The sequence below is a fragment of the Maniola jurtina genome, chromosome 19, assembly GCF_905333055.1.
Source record: "Maniola jurtina chromosome 19, ilManJurt1.1, whole genome shotgun sequence".
NCBI classification, from domain to species: domain Eukaryota; kingdom Metazoa; phylum Arthropoda; class Insecta; order Lepidoptera; family Nymphalidae; genus Maniola; species Maniola jurtina.
Window position 1 is genome coordinate 3,292,136 of NC_060047.1, and position 20,074 is coordinate 3,312,209.

General features: G+C 36.4%; 2 protein-coding genes across 6 annotated transcripts in view; one reads left to right on the top strand and one right to left on the bottom strand.

Moving 5' to 3' along the window:
* Positions 1 to 788: 788 nt before the first annotated feature.
* On the bottom strand, positions 789 to 5,380 carry LOC123875069. Of its 2 annotated transcripts, XM_045920727.1 has the most exons (4): positions 4,937 to 5,380; positions 3,370 to 3,466; positions 1,987 to 2,328; positions 789 to 1,200 (listed from the first exon to the last, which is right to left on the bottom strand). In XM_045920727.1, exons 1-4 carry the CDS (start codon positions 5,066 to 5,068, stop codon positions 1,076 to 1,078), a joined length of 696 nt encoding a protein of 231 aa, XP_045776683.1. In that variant the 5' UTR covers positions 5,069 to 5,380; the 3' UTR covers positions 789 to 1,075. The 2 variants fall into 2 exon arrangements, with proteins under 2 accessions (XP_045776683.1, XP_045776684.1); XM_045920728.1 differs by lacking the exon at positions 789 to 1,200 and having other exon boundaries at positions 1,877 to 2,328; positions 4,937 to 5,347.
* Positions 5,381 to 6,845: 1,465 nt separating this feature from the next.
* LOC123875006 (probable Rho GTPase-activating protein CG5521) overlaps positions 6,846 to 20,074 on the top strand; it is a 40,114-nt gene continuing 26,885 nt past the window's right edge. Inside the window, exons 1-15 of one of the 4 annotated variants that reach the window (XM_045920622.1) lie at positions 6,846 to 7,098; positions 7,759 to 7,869; positions 9,502 to 9,519; positions 12,239 to 12,410; positions 12,941 to 13,515; positions 13,847 to 14,143; positions 14,516 to 14,700; positions 15,295 to 15,447; positions 16,129 to 16,310; positions 16,676 to 16,758; positions 17,370 to 17,521; positions 17,994 to 18,174; positions 18,597 to 18,725; positions 19,319 to 19,417; positions 19,788 to 19,889. In XM_045920622.1, the coding sequence (XP_045776578.1) occupies positions 6,993 to 7,098; positions 7,759 to 7,869; positions 9,502 to 9,519; positions 12,239 to 12,410; positions 12,941 to 13,515; positions 13,847 to 14,143; positions 14,516 to 14,700; positions 15,295 to 15,447; positions 16,129 to 16,310; positions 16,676 to 16,758; positions 17,370 to 17,521; positions 17,994 to 18,174; positions 18,597 to 18,725; positions 19,319 to 19,417; positions 19,788 to 19,889 (2,545 nt within the window). In that variant the 5' untranslated portion in view covers positions 6,846 to 6,992. The remainder of the gene's footprint in view (positions 7,099 to 7,758; positions 7,870 to 9,501; positions 9,520 to 12,238; positions 12,411 to 12,940; positions 13,516 to 13,846; positions 14,144 to 14,515; positions 14,701 to 15,294; positions 15,448 to 16,128; positions 16,311 to 16,675; positions 16,759 to 17,369; positions 17,522 to 17,993; positions 18,175 to 18,596; positions 18,726 to 19,318; positions 19,418 to 19,787; positions 19,890 to 20,074) is intronic. The other 3 variants (XM_045920623.1, XM_045920624.1, XM_045920625.1) reach the window with 3 other exon arrangements.

Here is a 20,074-nt window from a genome sequence, read left to right on the forward strand (position 1 = left end):
CCCCGACTTTTTATTTTGTGTGTTTATATGTACCTATTGGGAAATCTCCAGAACTAATTATTAGATTCCGAAAATTCTTTTACTGATTAGCTACACCATCCCCGAGTGATCTATGCTATAAATTGTATCGCGTAGACAAAGTCGCGGGCAAAAGCTAGATTATAATATAAAAAAGCAACTCACCTTATTTTAATCATCCTGTATTTGCAGTTTGAAATCTCGTTCATATTCGTAGCACTAACACAAATGAACACACACTACATTTTCATAGAAAGTTATAGGCTCTCCGTTCATTACTAAGTAGCCATTGAAAACTTGAAGAATCGTAAATAATGACAATATAAGTTGGATGTGACGATGCCTCATGGCATGAGGTGGTATGCCGTTGCCATGGTTACGGCGAGGACGCCTATCTGTTGCCATAGATAACCGGTGGCGATACATCGCGATCACGAAATATTTGCAGGGGCTGAGGCTAATTGGTTGAGTTTAGAGCTTCGAGCATTGAGAATAGTTCATAAGACTACCTACTGAACCTACCTAACGAATGGGAGTTGTACATGTTTCGAATTGTTACACAGAAGATTTAGAAGAAGAACCAGTAGGTGCTTTCAAAAGCAATATAAACATAATATGTATAATGTTTTAACTACTTACAAATACTATGAGGTTTTTTATAACTATTCAATATTTTATAGATAGGTACTACAATACCTTGGCATTATCCTGCGTCATCTGCACACGCTTAATTACCACGCCAGATGTTTTTAATGAAAAATAAAAACATAAAAATATTAGGTTTTTACTCAAAACAAATAATTACATAATCAATAAAGACAAACGTATGACAATACCTACCCATACTCGCGTAACTAAAGTTTTTTATCGTCTTTTAGCACAGCTTTTGCGTTGTGGCTTTTTAGATTCCAAAAAAAATAAAGATGAATTACTTATTTATACTTACCTGCAGGTGAACAGTTAGGTATTTTATACATTGTGCTGTTATTATTTTAATTAAATAAATACTTAATCAATATAAGTATCTTAAATAATAATTTTATTTAACAATGAAATTTTATAATAAGTAATGAAATACTTTTGAGAGAAATACTTTCACAGGCGATGATAACAATCTGCTCACCACAGAATCCGTACTGTTCAGTGTGTCAACCTTACGAGGATTAGTAGAGTTAGAAGGGGCTGTAAAAGAAATAAGCATTTTTAAGTTTTCTTACCATTTAATTTGTATATCATATTTTGTAGAAATACAGCTGTCATAAAAACTATACATAACTAAAATCAACATTTGAATACCTACTCAACCGATTTGAATACTGATTGCTCAGATTATCGAATAATTTGAGACTGTTTATCTTATGTACGTATGTAGGTATAGACGTTTGTTGTTGAATTTACGTAAATGTTCAATTTCGCATACAGTGTGCAAACAAACGATTTTGTTGTGTCGTGTCGCATCACACTCTTGTGTGACGAATTTTGACCAATCGGAGAACCGCTCGAACTTCTACGCACATCACGACAGACGTCGAATAAACGAAACTAGCTGAATTCCGTAACTGTGTCCACACAGATTTAGGTTTTACTAAAAATCCCGTTGTAATTTCTCGAAATCGTTTCTTAGTAGGGTCTACGTAGATTCTACGTCGTAGCTTAAGCTACGTGAAAAATCTGAGGTTTGAATTGAACGTTGCAATAATATAATGACAATCAGGTTCTCCTCTTTAACAGACTTCAAAAAAGCAGGTTATGGAGTCCATGACGTCCCGTAATTATCGACCGCCATGCAAATAAAAAAATAAAAAATTACGTAGTGTATGATGGCACGAGTGCGAGTCCAGCTCGCACTTGACTGTTGAAGTAATAACTAATAAGCTAAGCCTGTTTCTAGTTCTAACTTCCACGCATCACGCCAGAACACAATAGTTTGTTTGTTTAAAAAAAATTATACTCTTGGTGGTGGCGTACATTTGTTTTGAACACTCCTCCTGCATCCCAGGGGACAAGTTGTAGTCGATTCGAAGTCCGCGTCGAGCGAAAATCTATTATTTAAATAGACTTTGACACAATCCACGCTAACCGTTGTGGCGTTGATCCAGAGAACTTCAGCTGGAAACTTTTCGCCGCAAACGCTTGAACCGAGCAGATGGCATTGTCCATTCCACTCGACCATCGAGTCAGTTTTACACGGATTTGGGACACACACAGGTATCATGGAGTCTGAGGGTAACGCCAAATACTGTTCAGCTGGACAAGGTCCTTTTTGGTATGCTAGCCAACACTTGTCTGAGTCCGGATGAAAGAGAAACCCTGGAAAAGAGATTACAAAACTGTTTAACTTTAAGGTGGAAGCGAAGGGCCTGCCCGCGAAATTCAAATTTAATTTGGTTTTTCGCAATTTGTAAACTAATACGACAACGCAGGCTTATGGTATTTTAATTGCGACAGTGGCCAAACCAAATTAAATTTGAATTTCGCGGGCAGGCCCGTCTCATGCCCCTTAAGTAAAGTGGTAATTAAGTATTATTTCCCTAACTAACGCGTTACCTACATATTGGAGAAAAATCTACAAATGAGTTACGAACTTGACTGCTGCGATGATTTCGACCTGCAATCTTTTAACAAGACCTAACAAGATTGCCTTTTTTTAATTTTCAAAATTACAATAAAATTGAAAGCTAGCGTTATCTAATTCCTGTAAAAATCATGCCATCGATCATGGTGATAATAATTAATTACGTAAACTTAAAACTAAAGCTACGAGGGTTCCAAATGCGCCCAAGTCTGAGAAGAGCCCACACCAAACTCAGCCGGGTATTCTTTTTTTGCTATCACCACTTTTCAAAATCACACCTATTAGAACTATCAAAGCTGTTTGGCAACTCATTCCCAAGCTTTCTTATCATTTGAATAATCCTTTACATTGTAATAAGATTTTTCAATCAGTTTGTACGTTTGTTGAAAGAGACTCCCTACAAGAGACCTATGTCCAGCAGCCTGGCTAGCATGGGCAGTAGATAAAAATTATATCCCCCGATTATATCCACTGATGTCATAGAAATCAGTGGACATAATCGGGGGTATAATTTTTATCTACTGCCCATGCTAGCCGGGCAGTGGAAGTCTATCGGTTAATGATGATGATGACTGCGCCGTCTATTACTATTAGGTACTTAGGCTGAAATCTATAAAGCGTACTTTGATTTTGCTCAGACTTAAGACACTGTTAAAACGAGATAGATTAATGGCAGCTACCTAATGCTGTCTCGTTTTAATATTGTCTTAAGTCTGAGTAAAAGTCAAAGTGCGCTTTATAGATTTCAGCCTTAGTTACTTCAGAACATAATTTACCTGGGCGACAATCGCAGATCCAGTCGTCGGTCTGGTCTCCGGGATAGAACAGCTCGTTCTCCGGGCACGTGGATGGCAGGTACACTGGCACACGATTCTGTAAAAAAATTGTTAAAATAAAACTATTCAAATTCAAAATATTTTTATTCAATTAAACTTTTACAAGTGCTTTTGAATCGTCAAAATAATCTACCACTAGTTCGGATTGCCGTTCCTACCGAGAAGAACCAGTAAGAAACTCGGCGGTTGTTCTTTTCAAGTGTTCAATTTACAATTATTATATGCCTTACTGTACTATACAAGCAATTGCAGCCCCGCGTTTTGCTGGAGCGATTGTACAATATGCTTTTTCAGGAGTATACTTTTAATAGATTTTTAATGTATGTGCATGTAAGTAGCAATCTTTTAATATCACTTGCTTTAACAGTGAAGGTAAACATCGCAAGGAAACCTCAATCTACAATGGCCCAGCGAGGCGGACTGTGGCGTGGATGAAACCCTTCTCATTAAGAAAGGAGACTCGTGCTCAGTAGTGAGCCGGCGATGGGTTCATCATGATGATGATGGGTGCGGGAACCCGTCAGCTAATTAATTACGAAGCAGAAGGTATTCTGTTGATAACCTGCTAGCTTTAGGTTAATGTGTCTTTACATGTGAAAATTACCATAAAATTATAATATTGGCAATAGAGAACAATATCATATTAAAGTCAAATCATGGCAAATTAGTGATTCGTCTTGGTCATGAATGCGTGATAAAATCTTTCTAACACCCTAAACGCGAGCAAATTGTTTCTATTATTGAAAATGATAAGCAATGATAGCCTAATGGTTGTACCATCGGCCTCCTACTCGGGTCGTGGGTTCGATTCCGGGCACGTTAGTCTAACTTTACGGAGTTAGAAATTAAATATCACTTGCTTAGAATAAAAACCCAGATCACTTGCTTTAACGATGAAGGAAAACATCGTGAGGGAACCTGTATGTCTGAGAGTATTCTGTCGCTTGGTATATTTTAATGTTGTAGTTAGTACATTTATATTTATGAACTCAGAATTTTCTCCTCTTTCATTTGACACCCGACTCAATACAAAACCAAAAAAAAAAAAAATTTGGAGATCCCCCACTTTTTTCAGGTAACATCCGTAAGGTCAATTTTTTCGTATAAAATGTAGCCTATTTCACCCGGACCTTTACGACGAATCGATTGACACCTCATTCATCAAAATCGGCCCAGTAGTTTAGGCGCTACGGTGGCTACACAGAATCTGGATACAAACATACATACATACATAGACTGCTAAAATCATAACCCTTCCTTTTGGCTTTGCCGCAGTCGGGTAAAAATATTTTTAGCTATGACGTTACATCATGGCGGAAACATTTTCCTTTTGTTAGTTCGCACGTAATAAACCATGGTTCAACGATACCTAGCATACCTACTTATTTAGTTTTAATTGACCCGAACAAAAAACCGACCTTCAGACTGTATAAATACCTAGTAAACGAGTTTACAAGATCATCAATCCATATCCGGGATTCCGTTGATTTAAACGTAAAGATCTCACCTGCTTATTAGCTAGTAAAGGATTTTCCTCGTATTCTGGAAAACCTATTACATCCTTATTTACAGGGGTATTTCTTGAAGTCACTAATAAACTTAAACTAAAAATTATTATACTCCTAAACCAGTAAATCATCTTTATTTATCTTTTAATTCGAAACACTTCAATATCTTAGTATTATTTGTAAACTATACAAAATCACTTTAATAAATTAATATTTATAACGTTAATAAATATTATAACGTTATTTTATTAATAACAAACGTCCTACTAATTCACATTACGCGTCGTACTATTTATTTTAAATTAAAATTTATGTTATATACGGGCGTTTTACTGTACAGTTTGGTATCGACTACGCTAGGATTCCTCATAATCAAGTTTAATGTGAACTTGCGGTCACTAATCAAAAATAATACGTAAAAAAACATAAAACATATTTTGATAAATCGCAAAACCAGTCTTCGTGAGAATCTTCAACGAACCAGAAATCTATTTTAGGCATTGTCGATATTCTGCTTATCTAGTCATTTATAATACATGCATATTATCAAAGATACCTAGGTAATATAAAACTCGTTAGGCAAAGCTCCAGCCAGTATTCCCAGGCGCTGGGACTTCTTGATCGCAAGTGGCTGGAGTGTGGCTCTGGTCGGAGACCCTAAGAAGACCAGCTTACCGTGGCACAAGCTATCATGCCAAGATGCAAGGGGCATGAGACCAAGTGCATCCTCAGTCCTCACGGATGAACCCAATAGGCACCGCCGCACATTCTTATGCCTCATAATACGCACGAGGCCATTATGACCACCGAGATCGAGGTACATTATGTATGTGAAGTAGGTAGGTACCAGAGATTGTTTTTTGAAATGGGCAAGGCACGCCGTCTTCATCGAGTGCATTATTCAAAACTAGGCCGTTGACGCAATTACAAGTAGGTAATCCAAATCGTACGTGGAAAATGGGAGAAACCGATAAATCACGGCTGGACAACGAAGATTTTTTTCCTTATAAACGATCATGTTACGTTAAAACCCGAAACAATCAATCAAAAATACCTAAGTAGGTACTTACCTATGCATTATCTATCATTTACAGGTACCTAATACGTACTTACATTTAGACACATCAAGGAATATTTTTTGGTCGGTACATAGTGCAAGTATTACAAACCTCACGAACAAGCTCAACTTCCGGAGGAAAATAACTTAGTTTGAGTAGGTTGCTTAATACTCTGGTCTATTTTTAAATAACTACTTATGTTGTCTTACTTTATTAATTAAACTTGCCGACTTAACTGCACTTTGTTCTCTAATTTTTATGGATTATTATTTATTATATTATCAACATTAAGAGTGACTGAGAGAGATTTTTTGGTGTTTTTAGGAACCTGCACATCGTATTGTGAAAATGTATTTTTAATTTATAAAACCTCACGTTTAGATTTAAGTTTATATTATTATCTTTTTTACTATGTAAATATGGATAGTTAAAATACAAAAAAAAAAACCAATTATTATTAAGTACATTTATTTTTAGTTAATTAATCCGAAAATACACTACCTTCATTTTTAAATTTTTCACTTTCTAAGAATAAAGAATGACTTTTTATTTAGTTACAGAAAAAAAGAGGAGGGCCATAAGAAACCATAGATGAAGAGAATATCTCTACAAGTCTCTGCGTATGTAATATGCGGTCGCCTTTATGACCATGTTTCAATCGTTTCAATCCATAGTTATATAATTAGTTGGTAATGGTAGATAGACCTTACAATTCGCATCCGATTAGCATCCGACACGCCCGACACATGACCAACATAGTCCAAAAGTGTTCGAATCTAGAGCCATAAAAAAAAATATACGACAAGGCTTACGTTACGTCAACTACGCGTCAATTTGTCAAAACGTCAAGTTTTGCGATGACTTTTTATGAAGAGAAAACTCAATACACAACCGACAAATGCAGTGAAAACTTAACAAAAAAACCATGTGAAATTACTGTTTTCCTATCGTAATAATGAAAACAGTTATAATATAAATCTGCTTAGACACCAACGAGATGTTTACCAAAAAATCACATCAGGATGTTAAGAAATCAACAGTTAAAATTCAGGATTCTAAAAAGGACTCTACAACCAGGCTTAAACATTTAAAGATTGTTTTAGGTGAGTAAACACGGATTTCTACGCATAATTTTCTGTTTGTATAAGACCAAACAGTCTCCTATGTATCGTACAAGTATTTATTGAGGACGGCGTACGCTACATTGCGTACTAGATGCTAATTAGTCGAGAATAACTGTAATTGATGTATCTCGGTGTGTTGTCAGCTATCTATGGAGAAACTATGTTTCCTTAATGGGTTTATGAGTTTTAACTAATTGTAGAGCTATATTGTTAACCTGTTTACATAATATTAACTTGAAAATTACAAGCTTTTACAGTGCATACTCATATTTCCAACTAAGTACTTTTAGAGCAAAGTAACAACCGACTTATTCATCATTGGGACACATGTTCAATTCTATTATGATATTTGTTTTGATTGAGTTATTATTTGTTTTGAGGTTTTAGTTCAGTGTTTGTTGGATCACAATATTCTTCTTATGCATAGTTATATGGGCCATAAATCAAAGAAATATTGAGATAAATATTGACAGTGTAGCATGCCTCATAGATGAATGCACTAAGTTACAAGGTGTAAAAAAAATTACCTATATGTTGTAGTTCCTTAGTTGTCGACATACAAAAATGTTTCTTATTACTAAGTATGTATTTATTATTCAAATTGGAATTATTGATTTTCATTTATTTATATTATTACAGAACATTTTGATGCTGATGAAGCGAAAAATTACTTTGAAAACAACTTTAGCCATGTTTATTTTATTTTGTATGACAATTTCATATTAGCGGAAAACAACCTTCGACAAAGAGGTATGTATATTTTTGAGGTATAATAATGAATTATTTTATCTAGTTATGAAGTAGACATTTATGTATAATACAAAGTAATGAAATAGTCAACCTAATCCACTAAAATTACTGAACTTAGATTAATTTAACGAGTCCATTGTTGTGTTCGGTTTAGTCATCTAGAACTTTTTGTTTCTCTAAAATCAATAAGTAACAGTTAAGTCTTGTTTGATTGTAATGATTTTTAACTTTTTGCTACTAAAAGTAATAGTAAATATACTTATGTATTATACACACATGTACACATAGTTATTTCTTTCGTAAAACTGCATCAAAGTCTTAAAGTTACTTAATTATTATATTATAATATGGTGCATATATAACATTAGCAGGGAAATAGTAGTGGGGTGGGCAATTTTGAGTTATAAACATTTAAATGATAGCTTAGTGCCACATTTAGCGAGAAGCTTGTTTAGTTGTTATTAGATTGTAGTTATTTTAAGTTTATATTTTTCTCATATACCAACTAATAACTTGCAAGAATTACCATAGGCTACAATCTGCAACAGAAAGTATTTATACAGGAATTTAATATCTGTATGTGAAATGAATAAAAAATAGGTAATTATTGTTTATGTTAATTCATTTTTGATGTCTATGAATAAGGAAAAGCCGTACTAATGCTCTGTCTTGTTGTATGCTCAACTAGAGTTAGACATGTCAAGAGTAGGGTCACTTAAATGGACATGTATTGGCTACTGAATGATATAAGCAGCTTAAGATTCAGAGTGAAAGCATTTGATCATTACATAACTACCATAGGAAGCATGAACTTCCTATGCTAGGATTAACACTCTGGTGATAGTAGCCAATGTGCAACCAACCTTATTCATGAGAGTTCACTTAAGCCACCTTTAGAACAGAAATTGTAGTTATCCATTACATATCTCATTGTATTGGTTTATAGTATTCTTGCTGTAACAAGGCACTCTAGTAAGATACCAATGCCATCTAGGGCTAATAGTAAGATGATCGCTTGGATGACTTATTCATCCAAGGGTAATGGGGATCGTCACACTGTAACTGTATTAATCACTACCCGTATTATAAATGTGAAAGTGTGTTTGTTGGTTTGTCCTTCAATCACGTCACAACGGTGCAACAGATTGACTTGATTTTTGCATGGGTATAGATTTAGACCTGGACAGTTACATAGACTACTTTTTATCCTGGAAAATGAAAGAGTTACCACAGGATTTATAAAAACCTAAATCCACGCGGACGAAGTCGCGGGGATCAGCTAGTTGTTCATAACCATAAGTACCTACCACTTGTGACAGCGCAATTTAATTTTTTTGGTATATAACGAGTATATCAAACAATGCCCGGCATACGTTGTAATGCCTCTAGTTTTATCAATTTTGACTAGCATGCCACCTATTGTACATTGATGGTACTATGTTAAATGTTCACTCAATGCCAATAACAATTGTTCAGTTTCAATCGGATGAATTATACACGGACACACAGAAGAGGAAGAAGACACGAACATTAACATTCATTATTTTATGATTGTAAATTTTGCATAGTATAAATACCAGTATGCTAGTTTGTGCACTTACTTATTTTCCTTTTTCTGTTTCTGCCGTACAGAACTTCCGTTTCACCTAGGTGAGTTGTGGTGGATGTGGCACATAATGTAAACCGCAATAAATTAACTTCATGATTCAAATTAATCATCAAATCCATCAAATTATCAACAAAATAATATGTCATGCTCAAATTAATAGTAGAAATCATCCATCTCATTTATATTTACATATAGGTTGTGCCAAACTTTTAAGTTTCTCTAAGTATTCGTAGTTTATATTAAAACTATTAATATTTATATATCTATAATAATAAATTCGTATATTATGACTATAAATGCCACTTGTCTCGTTTTAGTGTATGCTAGAAGTTTGATGCAACCTGAATTTGATTTTACATGGTAAAGGAATAATAAATATATATTTTTTAAATATACATAATATATCGCCAACATTTCAAAACAATTTATTTAATGAAAGTTTATCTTCACAAATAAAATTATAATATAACCTGAGTGTGTTAAAATTTTGTAAATTATATTTATAAATTTTAATATTTTGAATAAAATAATAATAAAAACATGCTATTTAAATGCAATTTCCTCATACTTAACCATAGTATTTTGATGAATAACATAAATTAAGCTAAGCTTATGTAGAGAGTAATCTGGCGGAACTCGCTTATCTTGAAATATCACAGGCTTATCTTTTGTAGCACCACACTCTCATTATTTAGTAGATACATAAATCAATGTTGTGTATTTTTTGTATAGGCTTCACTTTTTAATGCACCAAGCGAAATTCATAGAAATAAAATAACTTTGTAATTTATTTAACAACTGCTTCACATTGTAAGAATTTCTTATAATATACGAGTATCACTAGTCTACAGAGACCAAAATTAATAAAATGTGGTTCTATTACCCTTTCCAAAATAAACTACTCAAAACAAAATAGGGCCCACCACGAGTTAATCTCGAATTTTGTTTATAAATATGCGGTATGTCAATCATAAGCAAAGTTATGCATTCTAACATCAAGTAGGCTTGTTTATGAATCCTTAACGATATTTTAAGCAATAACTCACACGTTATCGTTAAGTGGACAGCCAAAAAAATGCAAGTGCTTGAAATTTACCCCTATGCATAGATTCAGTCGCTTGTTTTCCTAGTGTCATTTACAAGTTTGCTGTTGAATATCACTGTGTTTATTTGATTTCGTACTAGTCCCGATTACAATGCCTGGTTTTCGTCATCATATGGATATGGAAACTGCAACTAGAGCGGTAGTTTTGCTTCAGGAGGGAATGTCTCAGAGGTCTGTAGCAATACGACTCGGTGTGTCACGACGCGCTATCAGAAATGTATGGGAACGTTTTCAAGAGACAGGCAGTGTATCAAGAAGACGTGGATCAGGAAGAGTTCGAGCCACAACTGCTCAGGAAGACCGTTATATCCATCTAACTGCACGTCGGGATCGCACGGTAACTGCCCGGACGTTACAAAATCGGTTACTGACGTCAACTGGAACCCGAGTTAGTGACCAAACTATCCGGAATCGACTCCACGAAGAAGAACAATTTTCCCCAATGCGTTTGGTCCGCCTTAAACTAACAAGGGCTCATCGTGCAGCACGGTTAAGATTTGCTCGTGAGTATGCGGCCTGGACCATGACTAATTGGAGGTCTGTACTCTTTACTGTCGAGAGTAAAGTTAAATTTCACAGTGATGATAGACGTGTACGCGTGTAGAGAAGAGAAGGCGAACGATTTTCCGATCCTTGCATCTACGCAACAGATCGTTGGGGGGGTCCAAGTGTGATGGTATGGGGCGGAATATGCTTGACTGGCAAAACAGAGCTGGTAATTCTGAATGAGAGTACAGTAGCCGCTGCCAGTTATGTCGAACGTGTGATCCGACCCCATGTCATCCCCTTTTCACAAAGAGTGGGTGAAAGTTTTGTTTTAATGCAAGACAACGCACGCGCACATACGGCTCGTATCACACAAAGAGCACTCTCGGACGCCAATATAACGGTTTTGCTCTGGCCTGCGATGAGTCCCGACCTCAATCCAATTGAACATTTATGGGATCAATCGAAGAGAAGCCTCAAAGGGAGATTTAGTGACATCAACAGTCAAGAAGAGCTCATAAGAGCTTTAAAAGTCTGTTGGGAGTAGATACCCCAGCAAAATGTGGTTCACTTGATTGAAAGTGTGCCAAACAGGCTCCAAGAGTGTATACGGAGTAGAGGAGGCCCTACTCGCTATTAAACTTACAGCAGTTTTAGCAGTTAGTGGAAAACGTGACAAAAACCAGAACTAAGTTAAACTTTTACATTTCTTGTTTATGTGTTATTTTTGTTTGTGTGTTATTTAAGTAAACAAAATAAACTGTTTTTGCAATTAATTATGTTTACACAATTTAAGAATCTTTACGTCAACATACCTTATTAAAAAAAAGATCATAATTTTATGCATTTACTAGTTACAGTCAAAAAATGTGGTGGGCCCTATTTTGTTTTGAGTAGCTTATGTTAATAAACATTTCATTCAGTCGAGTAGAGATTTACTCTCAATAGACAGTACCATTAAGAAGAAAAGCATGATATTATTTTGGGAACTGCATGTAAATAATAAATTATTTGATTATTCTTACAGAGACCAATATCAGATTCAGAAATGAAACGCTTTTAAATATTGTGTATTATTTGGGTACCTACAGCTAAATCACGCACATAAAGCTTACTAACATTCAATTTCTCTTTTCAAGTACTTTTTAAAACATACGATATATTTTTAGTTCACAAAGCTGGTAGAGAAGAATTGGAAGGGGCTCTATCTCTTCTAGAGAAAGTATTATGTCTTCTACCAGAGCTGATCGGCAAAAGATGGCAGTTGCATTCTTTGACGCGAATATTCTCGAAACTTCTACACAGTGGCAATTCACAAAAACTACGAGCAGATTCCATAAAGTAAGTTTTATTCCCTTATAAAACTCTTATAAGTTATAAGACTGGTCTTTATTTTATATAGAGTACTTTTTAGTGTGTAGTATAGTTCAAAATTGTGTTACCAGGCCATGAGCACTTGGTTATGTGCCTCGAGAAATATACTTACGGCGCGCCGCGCCGTGGCGGCGGGCTTTTTCGACGGCCCGCCCATAAGTCTTATCTCATAAGAGAGAGAGATAAGACTTTATGCGATAGAAAGAGAGGTGTTTACTTAGTTATAGGCTACTAAGATATAGTAATGCAGTGTGAGCTGAATTGCACTTTATTGCGTCGTGACTAGAGTCGATATTTATGTAAACGTGTTTGCAGAGTAAGCCTTCTGTACCTACCTGTTACTACTATTAGTATTCTGTGATTTTACTAGAGTCCATTTAATTAATTTACTCACACAAACTTTGATCACTTGTGCAATAGCATACGTCTGATATATTTACGCTCCCGGAACTAGACCAGTTCAGGAGCAATTCACGAAAATGTAATATTTTTTTCAGATTTTTCCTCTTATGGTATCAAGCTCTTGGCGACAATGCTCCTCCGGAAGTCAACAAGATGTTTGCGTCACTCGTACCGGGATTACCTGACACATGTTTACCCACAATAGGTTCCCCTTTCAAACCAAAGCCATTTGACGTAGTAACCAACATAACGAGTGAGTCGGGCGATATTAAGATGGAAGACATCTTGCAACATCCAAACTTTACTACAGATAATGCAAAGAAAGTTGTAGTTGAACAAACCCCTACAGGGATAATGGGAAAATTAGCTAATGTGTCAGCGTCTATATTCCATGATACAAATGCTTTGAACCCAGTCCAAAGTGTTGATATACAGCCCTTATTGCCAGCCAGTGCCAATGAGAGACCAGTGGAGAATGAGACGAAGTATTTTTTTGAAATACTACTAGATGGCATGGCAACTACGGTGACGAAAATTCATTGGAAAGACAGGTCGCATGCGAAAGCGATGAGGAGCTTCGCGTTTCTGTTAGAAAAGTTTAAAATGTACTACTTACCGATAATATGTCCGCAGTTCAATCACAAAAACTCGTTGTACAAGCCCAACCTTGGTGAGTTTCCACTAAAAAAAATATTTCACTTCACTCTTTGCACTATATTAAAACGATTTTCATAAACAGTCAATCAAGCCATTAATATTGATTAAAAAGTGCAATAATAAATAATTAATATTATTGATAAAAAGATTTGAGTGATTGGTCATAATAAGTATTTGAATTTTGTGCAAGCCTTTGTACAAAAGCCATTTTAAAATGATTCATGCATAAAAATACTTTAAAAAAATTCTTACTCATGAAATATGAGAAAACTGGACCAAAAATCAACTTTTTGGTTCACTTTTCTAATAATAGTAGTAGTAATACAGATTTTTTAATATTTCAGAATTGCCGGTGCAGCACACCATATTAGAAGACGATTACGTGCTGTGCCGTGTGACTTTAATAAAATGGGTGACAAATTACGTACACTTCATGAAAAAGCCAGGCAGTGATGGTGGACAGCCATCGTCCATGACCAGTACTGGATCGCAGTTCCCACATTCGGGCACGCCCACGCCTGCGCAATCTTTGCATCATGAAGAGGAAACTTCGTTTACAGTGGGAGGACATCCGTCGGATTCGAGCAGAGCTTCCTCACATGATTCGGCATCTATAACGCCCCATCCAAGCTTGGAATCAGGTATCCCCGTGAACATAATGGGCCTCAATTCGCAATTCCCTAAGTATGTGCCTGTATCTATGAACAACAAGCCAACCCTTGTGTGATCATTGCATCATGAAGAAGAAATTTCATTCACAATTGCCACAATTTACAGCTTACCAAACTTTGTAGCTTTAGGTTTATAGATAGCATGTCTATTGTCTATGCCTGCACAACTTCTTTAGTAATAAATATTATTAAATACCTGAGCGATTTTACATCACTGCATCTAAAGAATTCCATACTCGCTCCATACTAGATAGACCTCTACTATAAAAGGATTTTCAGAAGTTCAACCCAAGCAAAGCTGGGGTGAATCAGCTAGTAAATAAAAAATCTTTTTTTTTTCAGCAGGTTCAGGTTTGTATGAGGAACTAAGCTCAGAGCAAGTGGTCCGCGATGTGCTCTGTTGCTGGTCCCGAGAGCACGTGGACTTCACGGTTGAAGTTCTGCGTCAAGCGTTCCTATTGCCTTTCTCGCACGCGGCGGCTATACGCCGGGTCATCGCACTTTATAAGGACTGGATCCAGATGAATGTCAGTATAAGTTTTTCCCCCTTTTACTTTCTTTATATTCAATCTGTCTCCCTTTATTATATTTTGTAGACCGTATTGGATACAGTAACTAGTTAATTTTAACATAATTACAATTAGTAACAAAATTTGATCTTGTGTGTGTTGGGTCGAACTGTTATATTCTTTATTTTCTAATCTAAAAATCAGCTAACTGCAAAAAGCAGTTTGTGTTATAGCCAAGAAACATAGGAATTTTCAAAAACATATTATTCAAAATTTAAAATCTTTTATTGTATCATATTTTGCTCTATCTTTACCTTTTTTTTTTCTTTTTGTATTTGTATAATAATAATTAATCATCTAGTTCGTGTAAGTGGCACTGCCGTTCAATTAGATGTAAAATAAAATAAATAAATAAATAAATAAATTATGTTTTTAAAGAAGAATGATATGTAGGACCAAGATATTCTGCTAGTTTTTTGTTGATCCTACATAGCAAACTTTTAGCAACGCCAGTTTTTCTAGATCCTCATGTTTTTTGGCGAACTTAAAAAATTAGTTAGCTACTTTTAGGAAAAAAAAACGGCAGTTATGGGTAAATCGTTTTGTCTGTAGGTGGCGGAAATCCCGCCGTTTCTGATGGAGAGTATATACGAGCATCAACTGGCGCAAAGCGGGGAGCCGCTGGCGCCGCCGCGGCGACTGCGCAATGACTCGTATTTGGGCGCCATTGGTCGGGACAATGTTATGGTGCGAGCGGGGATGCAGGTATAGTATCGGATTTTGTTTTAAGTTATACTAGAGAATGCCCGCGGCTTCGCCCGCGTGGATATCGGTTTTTATTCCTTTGATTTTCCGGGATAAAAAGAAGCCTATGTCCTTCCCCGGGATGTACCCCAAGTCTGTACCAAATTTCATAAAAATCGGTTCAGCGGTTGGGACGTGAAAACGTAGCAGACAGACAGACAGACAGACACACTTTCGCATTTATAATATTAGTATGGATAACTCTTTTGAGTTGTCCACCATCCATACTTTATATTATAATAAATGCGAAAGTGTGTTTGTCTGTTTATCTGTCTGCTAGCTTTTCACGGCCCAACGGTTTAATCGATTTTGGTGAAATGTAAGTACAGAGTTAGCTTACAACACGGAAATTGACCTAGGCAAATTTTTATCCCGGAAAATCAAAGAGTTCCCACAGTATTTTTTGAAAAACATAACTGTTTTTCCACACTATTCTGATCTGATTGTGATGAAACTATTATGAAACTGAAACAGAGTTACTAAACCATTACTGAGTACATGCATGCATATACGAACATTCAATGGCACTATCTTTGTTCTTTGGCGACTAGTTCTTGTAGCCATACATAAAGTACTAGTAAGTATTACAATTCTGATGAATTTACGCCCGTTTTGCCCGTCATTCTTTCTCAATTGTTCTAGAACGTGCTTCAGATATTTATGACGCAAGCAGCTAACGTGTTCGTAGCGAGCGCGTCGCCGGTGGCTCCGCCCGGGGGCTTGGGGTCTCCGCAACTGCTGGACGAACAGACCGACACCTGCAAGCGCGTGCTCAACATCTACCGATACATGGTCATGCACGTCGCGATGGACGCTGCCTCTTGGTAACATACATGTTTTTTTGGCTCGATCTACACTCAGTTATTGGAAATGCAGAATTCACCCGCTATTCGAACAGGCTTATGAATTGAAATAAGTTGATTACTTCTTAAGAACATGATCATAATCATTTTTTATACTTATTGTACACACCAACGATTACAACTTTTACCTGTTGTAGCTGTGACGTCACCCAAGTTACAGCTGAAAATCGGCGTCCTGCATTTTATGCGTGTTGATGCTTGTGCATTGTATTAGGCTGTACACCCGTTTGATGTGGCTTCACAGATGAAAATGTTATATTTGTATGTTTTGTTTTTATCTGTGACACCAACAATAAATAAATTGATTATCTTTCTTTCTTTAACAGGGAACAATTACTACTGGTACTGCTGCAGATAACATCTTTGGTCCTGACGAAAGTACCGCCCAAAAGAAAACAAGATACCCTAGGTAATTTCATTATAGTAGTTAATGAAACGGTTGCTTAATAGAGGCTATTAAAACACAAGTGTGGGTTTAAAAAATGAGCCGCCAGTTGAGTTTTAATAGTATAGCATTCGCACGAGTGTTTTAATACTTAATTATGTAGAGTTTCATACACTACTTTATCTAAACGCGTATCTTAAAATCCAAACCATAAAATCTTGGTAACATTTGTCATAAGTTTTTCTTGATTTTTAACCCCCGACCCAAAAAGAGGGGTGTTATATAAGTTTGACGTGTGTATCTTTGTATCTGTCTGTGGCATCGTAGCGCCTAAACGAATGAACCGATTTAAATTTTTTTTTTTTTTTGTTTGAAAGGTAGCTTGATCGAGAGTGTTCTTAGCCATAATCCAAGAAAATCGGTTCAGCCGTTTGAAAGTTATCAGCTCTTTTCAAGTTATTACTGTAAACTTCACTTGTCGGGGGTGTTATAAATTTTTAATTTACACTTGTGCTAGCAAAAGATTGACGGTTGTTTTCGTTGCTATTTCCAGAATCAAAGTTAAAAATGCCTGTCGCATTAAAAACCTTCTCTTTTTTGGAAGTCAATTAGAATACTTTTGTTTTTTTATGCAGGTGGTTTTTTAGCTCCAGCGTTATTTCAAACTCTGATAGTGACGTGGATAAAGGCAAATCTGAACGTGGCAGTCAAACCAGAGCTGTGGCAAAACTTTATGGAACTGTTGACGCGACTTACACATTGGGAAGATTTAATCAAGGAATGGGCGGTAAGGGTTGATTATATTTTTTCTTGCAAGGAAGCTTTTAAATGTATATGATGGGACCTTAATGGTAAGTAGTAGAATCTAAATATATAAAAAGGACAAGTTGACTGACTGACTGATCTTTCAACGCACAGCTCAAACTAGGCGGGTTGAACTGAAGTTTGGCGTGCAGATAGCTGTTACAACGTAGACATCCGATTAGTAAAGATTTTTAAAAATACAACTTTTGAGGGGGGTAAAATATGTTGATTGAAATTTGTGTAATCTACGCGATCGAAGTCGTGGGTATTTTTTAAAATTCAGAAACAGGGTAGCATTTGACTGCAATCTCACCTGGTGGTAAGTAATGATGCAGTCTTAGATGGATGCGAGCTAAGCTGGAAGAGGAAGGACACTTTTTATTAAACCCATATACCCCCTTTGGTTTCTAAACGGCGGGAGCTTAAACGCATCTCAACAAGTGTTTTTGTTCCAGAAAACAATGGAAACTTTAACAAGAGTGTTGGCAAGGCACGTTTACTCGCTAGAACTATCGGAGACCAATACAGCGCCCGAAGGCCGCGGCAGAGGACGGAGACCCGTGCCCGCGCCCATACATCCTCGACCCATGCCCTTACGACGGCCTACCCTTGCCACTAGTGATTCTCGGACACCAGGTAACACTCAGAGCTTCTAACCAACAAAAATCGAAAACTAAAGCCCAGCAATTTTTTTTTTGGGTAACTAAGTTGTGTGTTAAGTTTGGAATTCGACTGCTACATAACTGCGCATAAAAAATGCCAAAATGACTATACAATTGCATCTAAACTAAAAGTTTTGTGTGGTAGTGTCGGTGGTGTGTATTACTAAAGAATAGATTTTTATTCAAGTAGACTTTTAAAAGTGCTTTTGAATCGTCAAAATAATTTACCACTGGTTCGGAATGCCGTTCCTACCTAGTAGAGGAAAGGCGTGCGGTGCATATCAAATGCTCCAAGTTGTACCATACAGGTTTGCCTATTTTGAGGGATTATAGCATTTATAGCGAATTTATTGCATTTGAGGTTCCTTGTATAAAGTCCCACTTGTATTGTCGCAGGCAAATCTCCACGGACGAGCCACGAATCTCACCCGCGCAAGGAAGCGGCGCTGCGGCGGCCCCTAGCGAGGTGTCGCAGCGACCCGCACCTGCCCCGACACGCGCAAGTTCACGCGCAACATTCTGCAGGTATATCTCAGGATTGCAGTCTAATCTACAGGTCTATTTTGCATTCTTTTTTTTATACAACCAAATGGGTTCGCGCTTGAATGCAGTCACAACAAGCAGTGGATGAAGCGGCTGCATTATCATACCTTAAGTCTAAGGTGGAGCGCGCCTGCCCAGAAAAAGCCTATTCACTCTTCTTTTGAAGGTACCAATATTATAGCTAGTGGGATGGGCATTCCATATTGTAGCAGTGCGTATTATATATCAGTGACTATATTCTGACCTAGTTGTAACTTGCACATATATTAGGTATACAGATATTTCCATGGCTTAATTCTAAGGTAAATGGACCTACGACGTACGATCCCGTTAAATGCAGATTGTTTAAATCTATCCCTGTCCTTTTCTTGCTGATCACAATTTTTTTTATTGAAAGCTGACAGTCTCATTTAACAAAACCAAATCAATCGATTCGGGTATCAATTATAATAATCAAAGCCATGGCATAGTAAATGGAGTTTAAAAATCAACAAACTTTATGTTTGTGGCCAGATAAATGATAATGTCTGTTAGATACATATCATTTTGTACTAATATTTTTTCTTTTTCAACAGATGAAATCAAAGAACCAGTAAGCAGTAAACCGAGGCGGTGGTATTCCCTGGACTCATTGAGACAATCGTCGCAAAACGAAGAAAGGGATTCCGCTAGTGGTAAAATACTTCAATTTTTTTTCGTATCTCTTCAAAAATATGTGCTCTTTGTTGTTTTTGGACATATACATATACCTAAAGGAGATCGACGACATCCAGAAAATGGCTTGTACTGATTAGATGCATAAGATTGAAGACAGAAAGAGTTGGCATTACCCCAAAGAAGCAGTATGCAGACCTATGTCTAATAGAATGGTGGATGCATGATGGCAAATGATGATGATAAGTATTTATTCATAAGGAGGCAAAGTGCCATTGATGATTGAAAAAAATGGCTTAAACGTCTTTAGAAAATTGGTCAACTTCTTTTGCATATTAATTTTTACTCAAAGTAAGAATACATAACTCATGTGAATGTTTTTGTCCATAGGTTCTCGTTCTCCATCGCCGGCTCCATCCAGCGGTGTGGAAAGTAGCTCTATAAAAGATTCTCCATTACAAATAGATTTGGCTTCAGATGGAGGAAACGTTGGTAAGTGTTTTGAGTTGGTATATAATATGTGTGGTTACAGTCACGATATGACGTGTGCTTAATTTTTTTATTGTGGACATATTGTCAAGCCTAGCCTCTTATAATGGTCATGGTTTGTTACGTTTATAGGTCAAAACACCACACAACAGCTCATAGTAACCTGTAGAGTTTAGAGTATAAATATA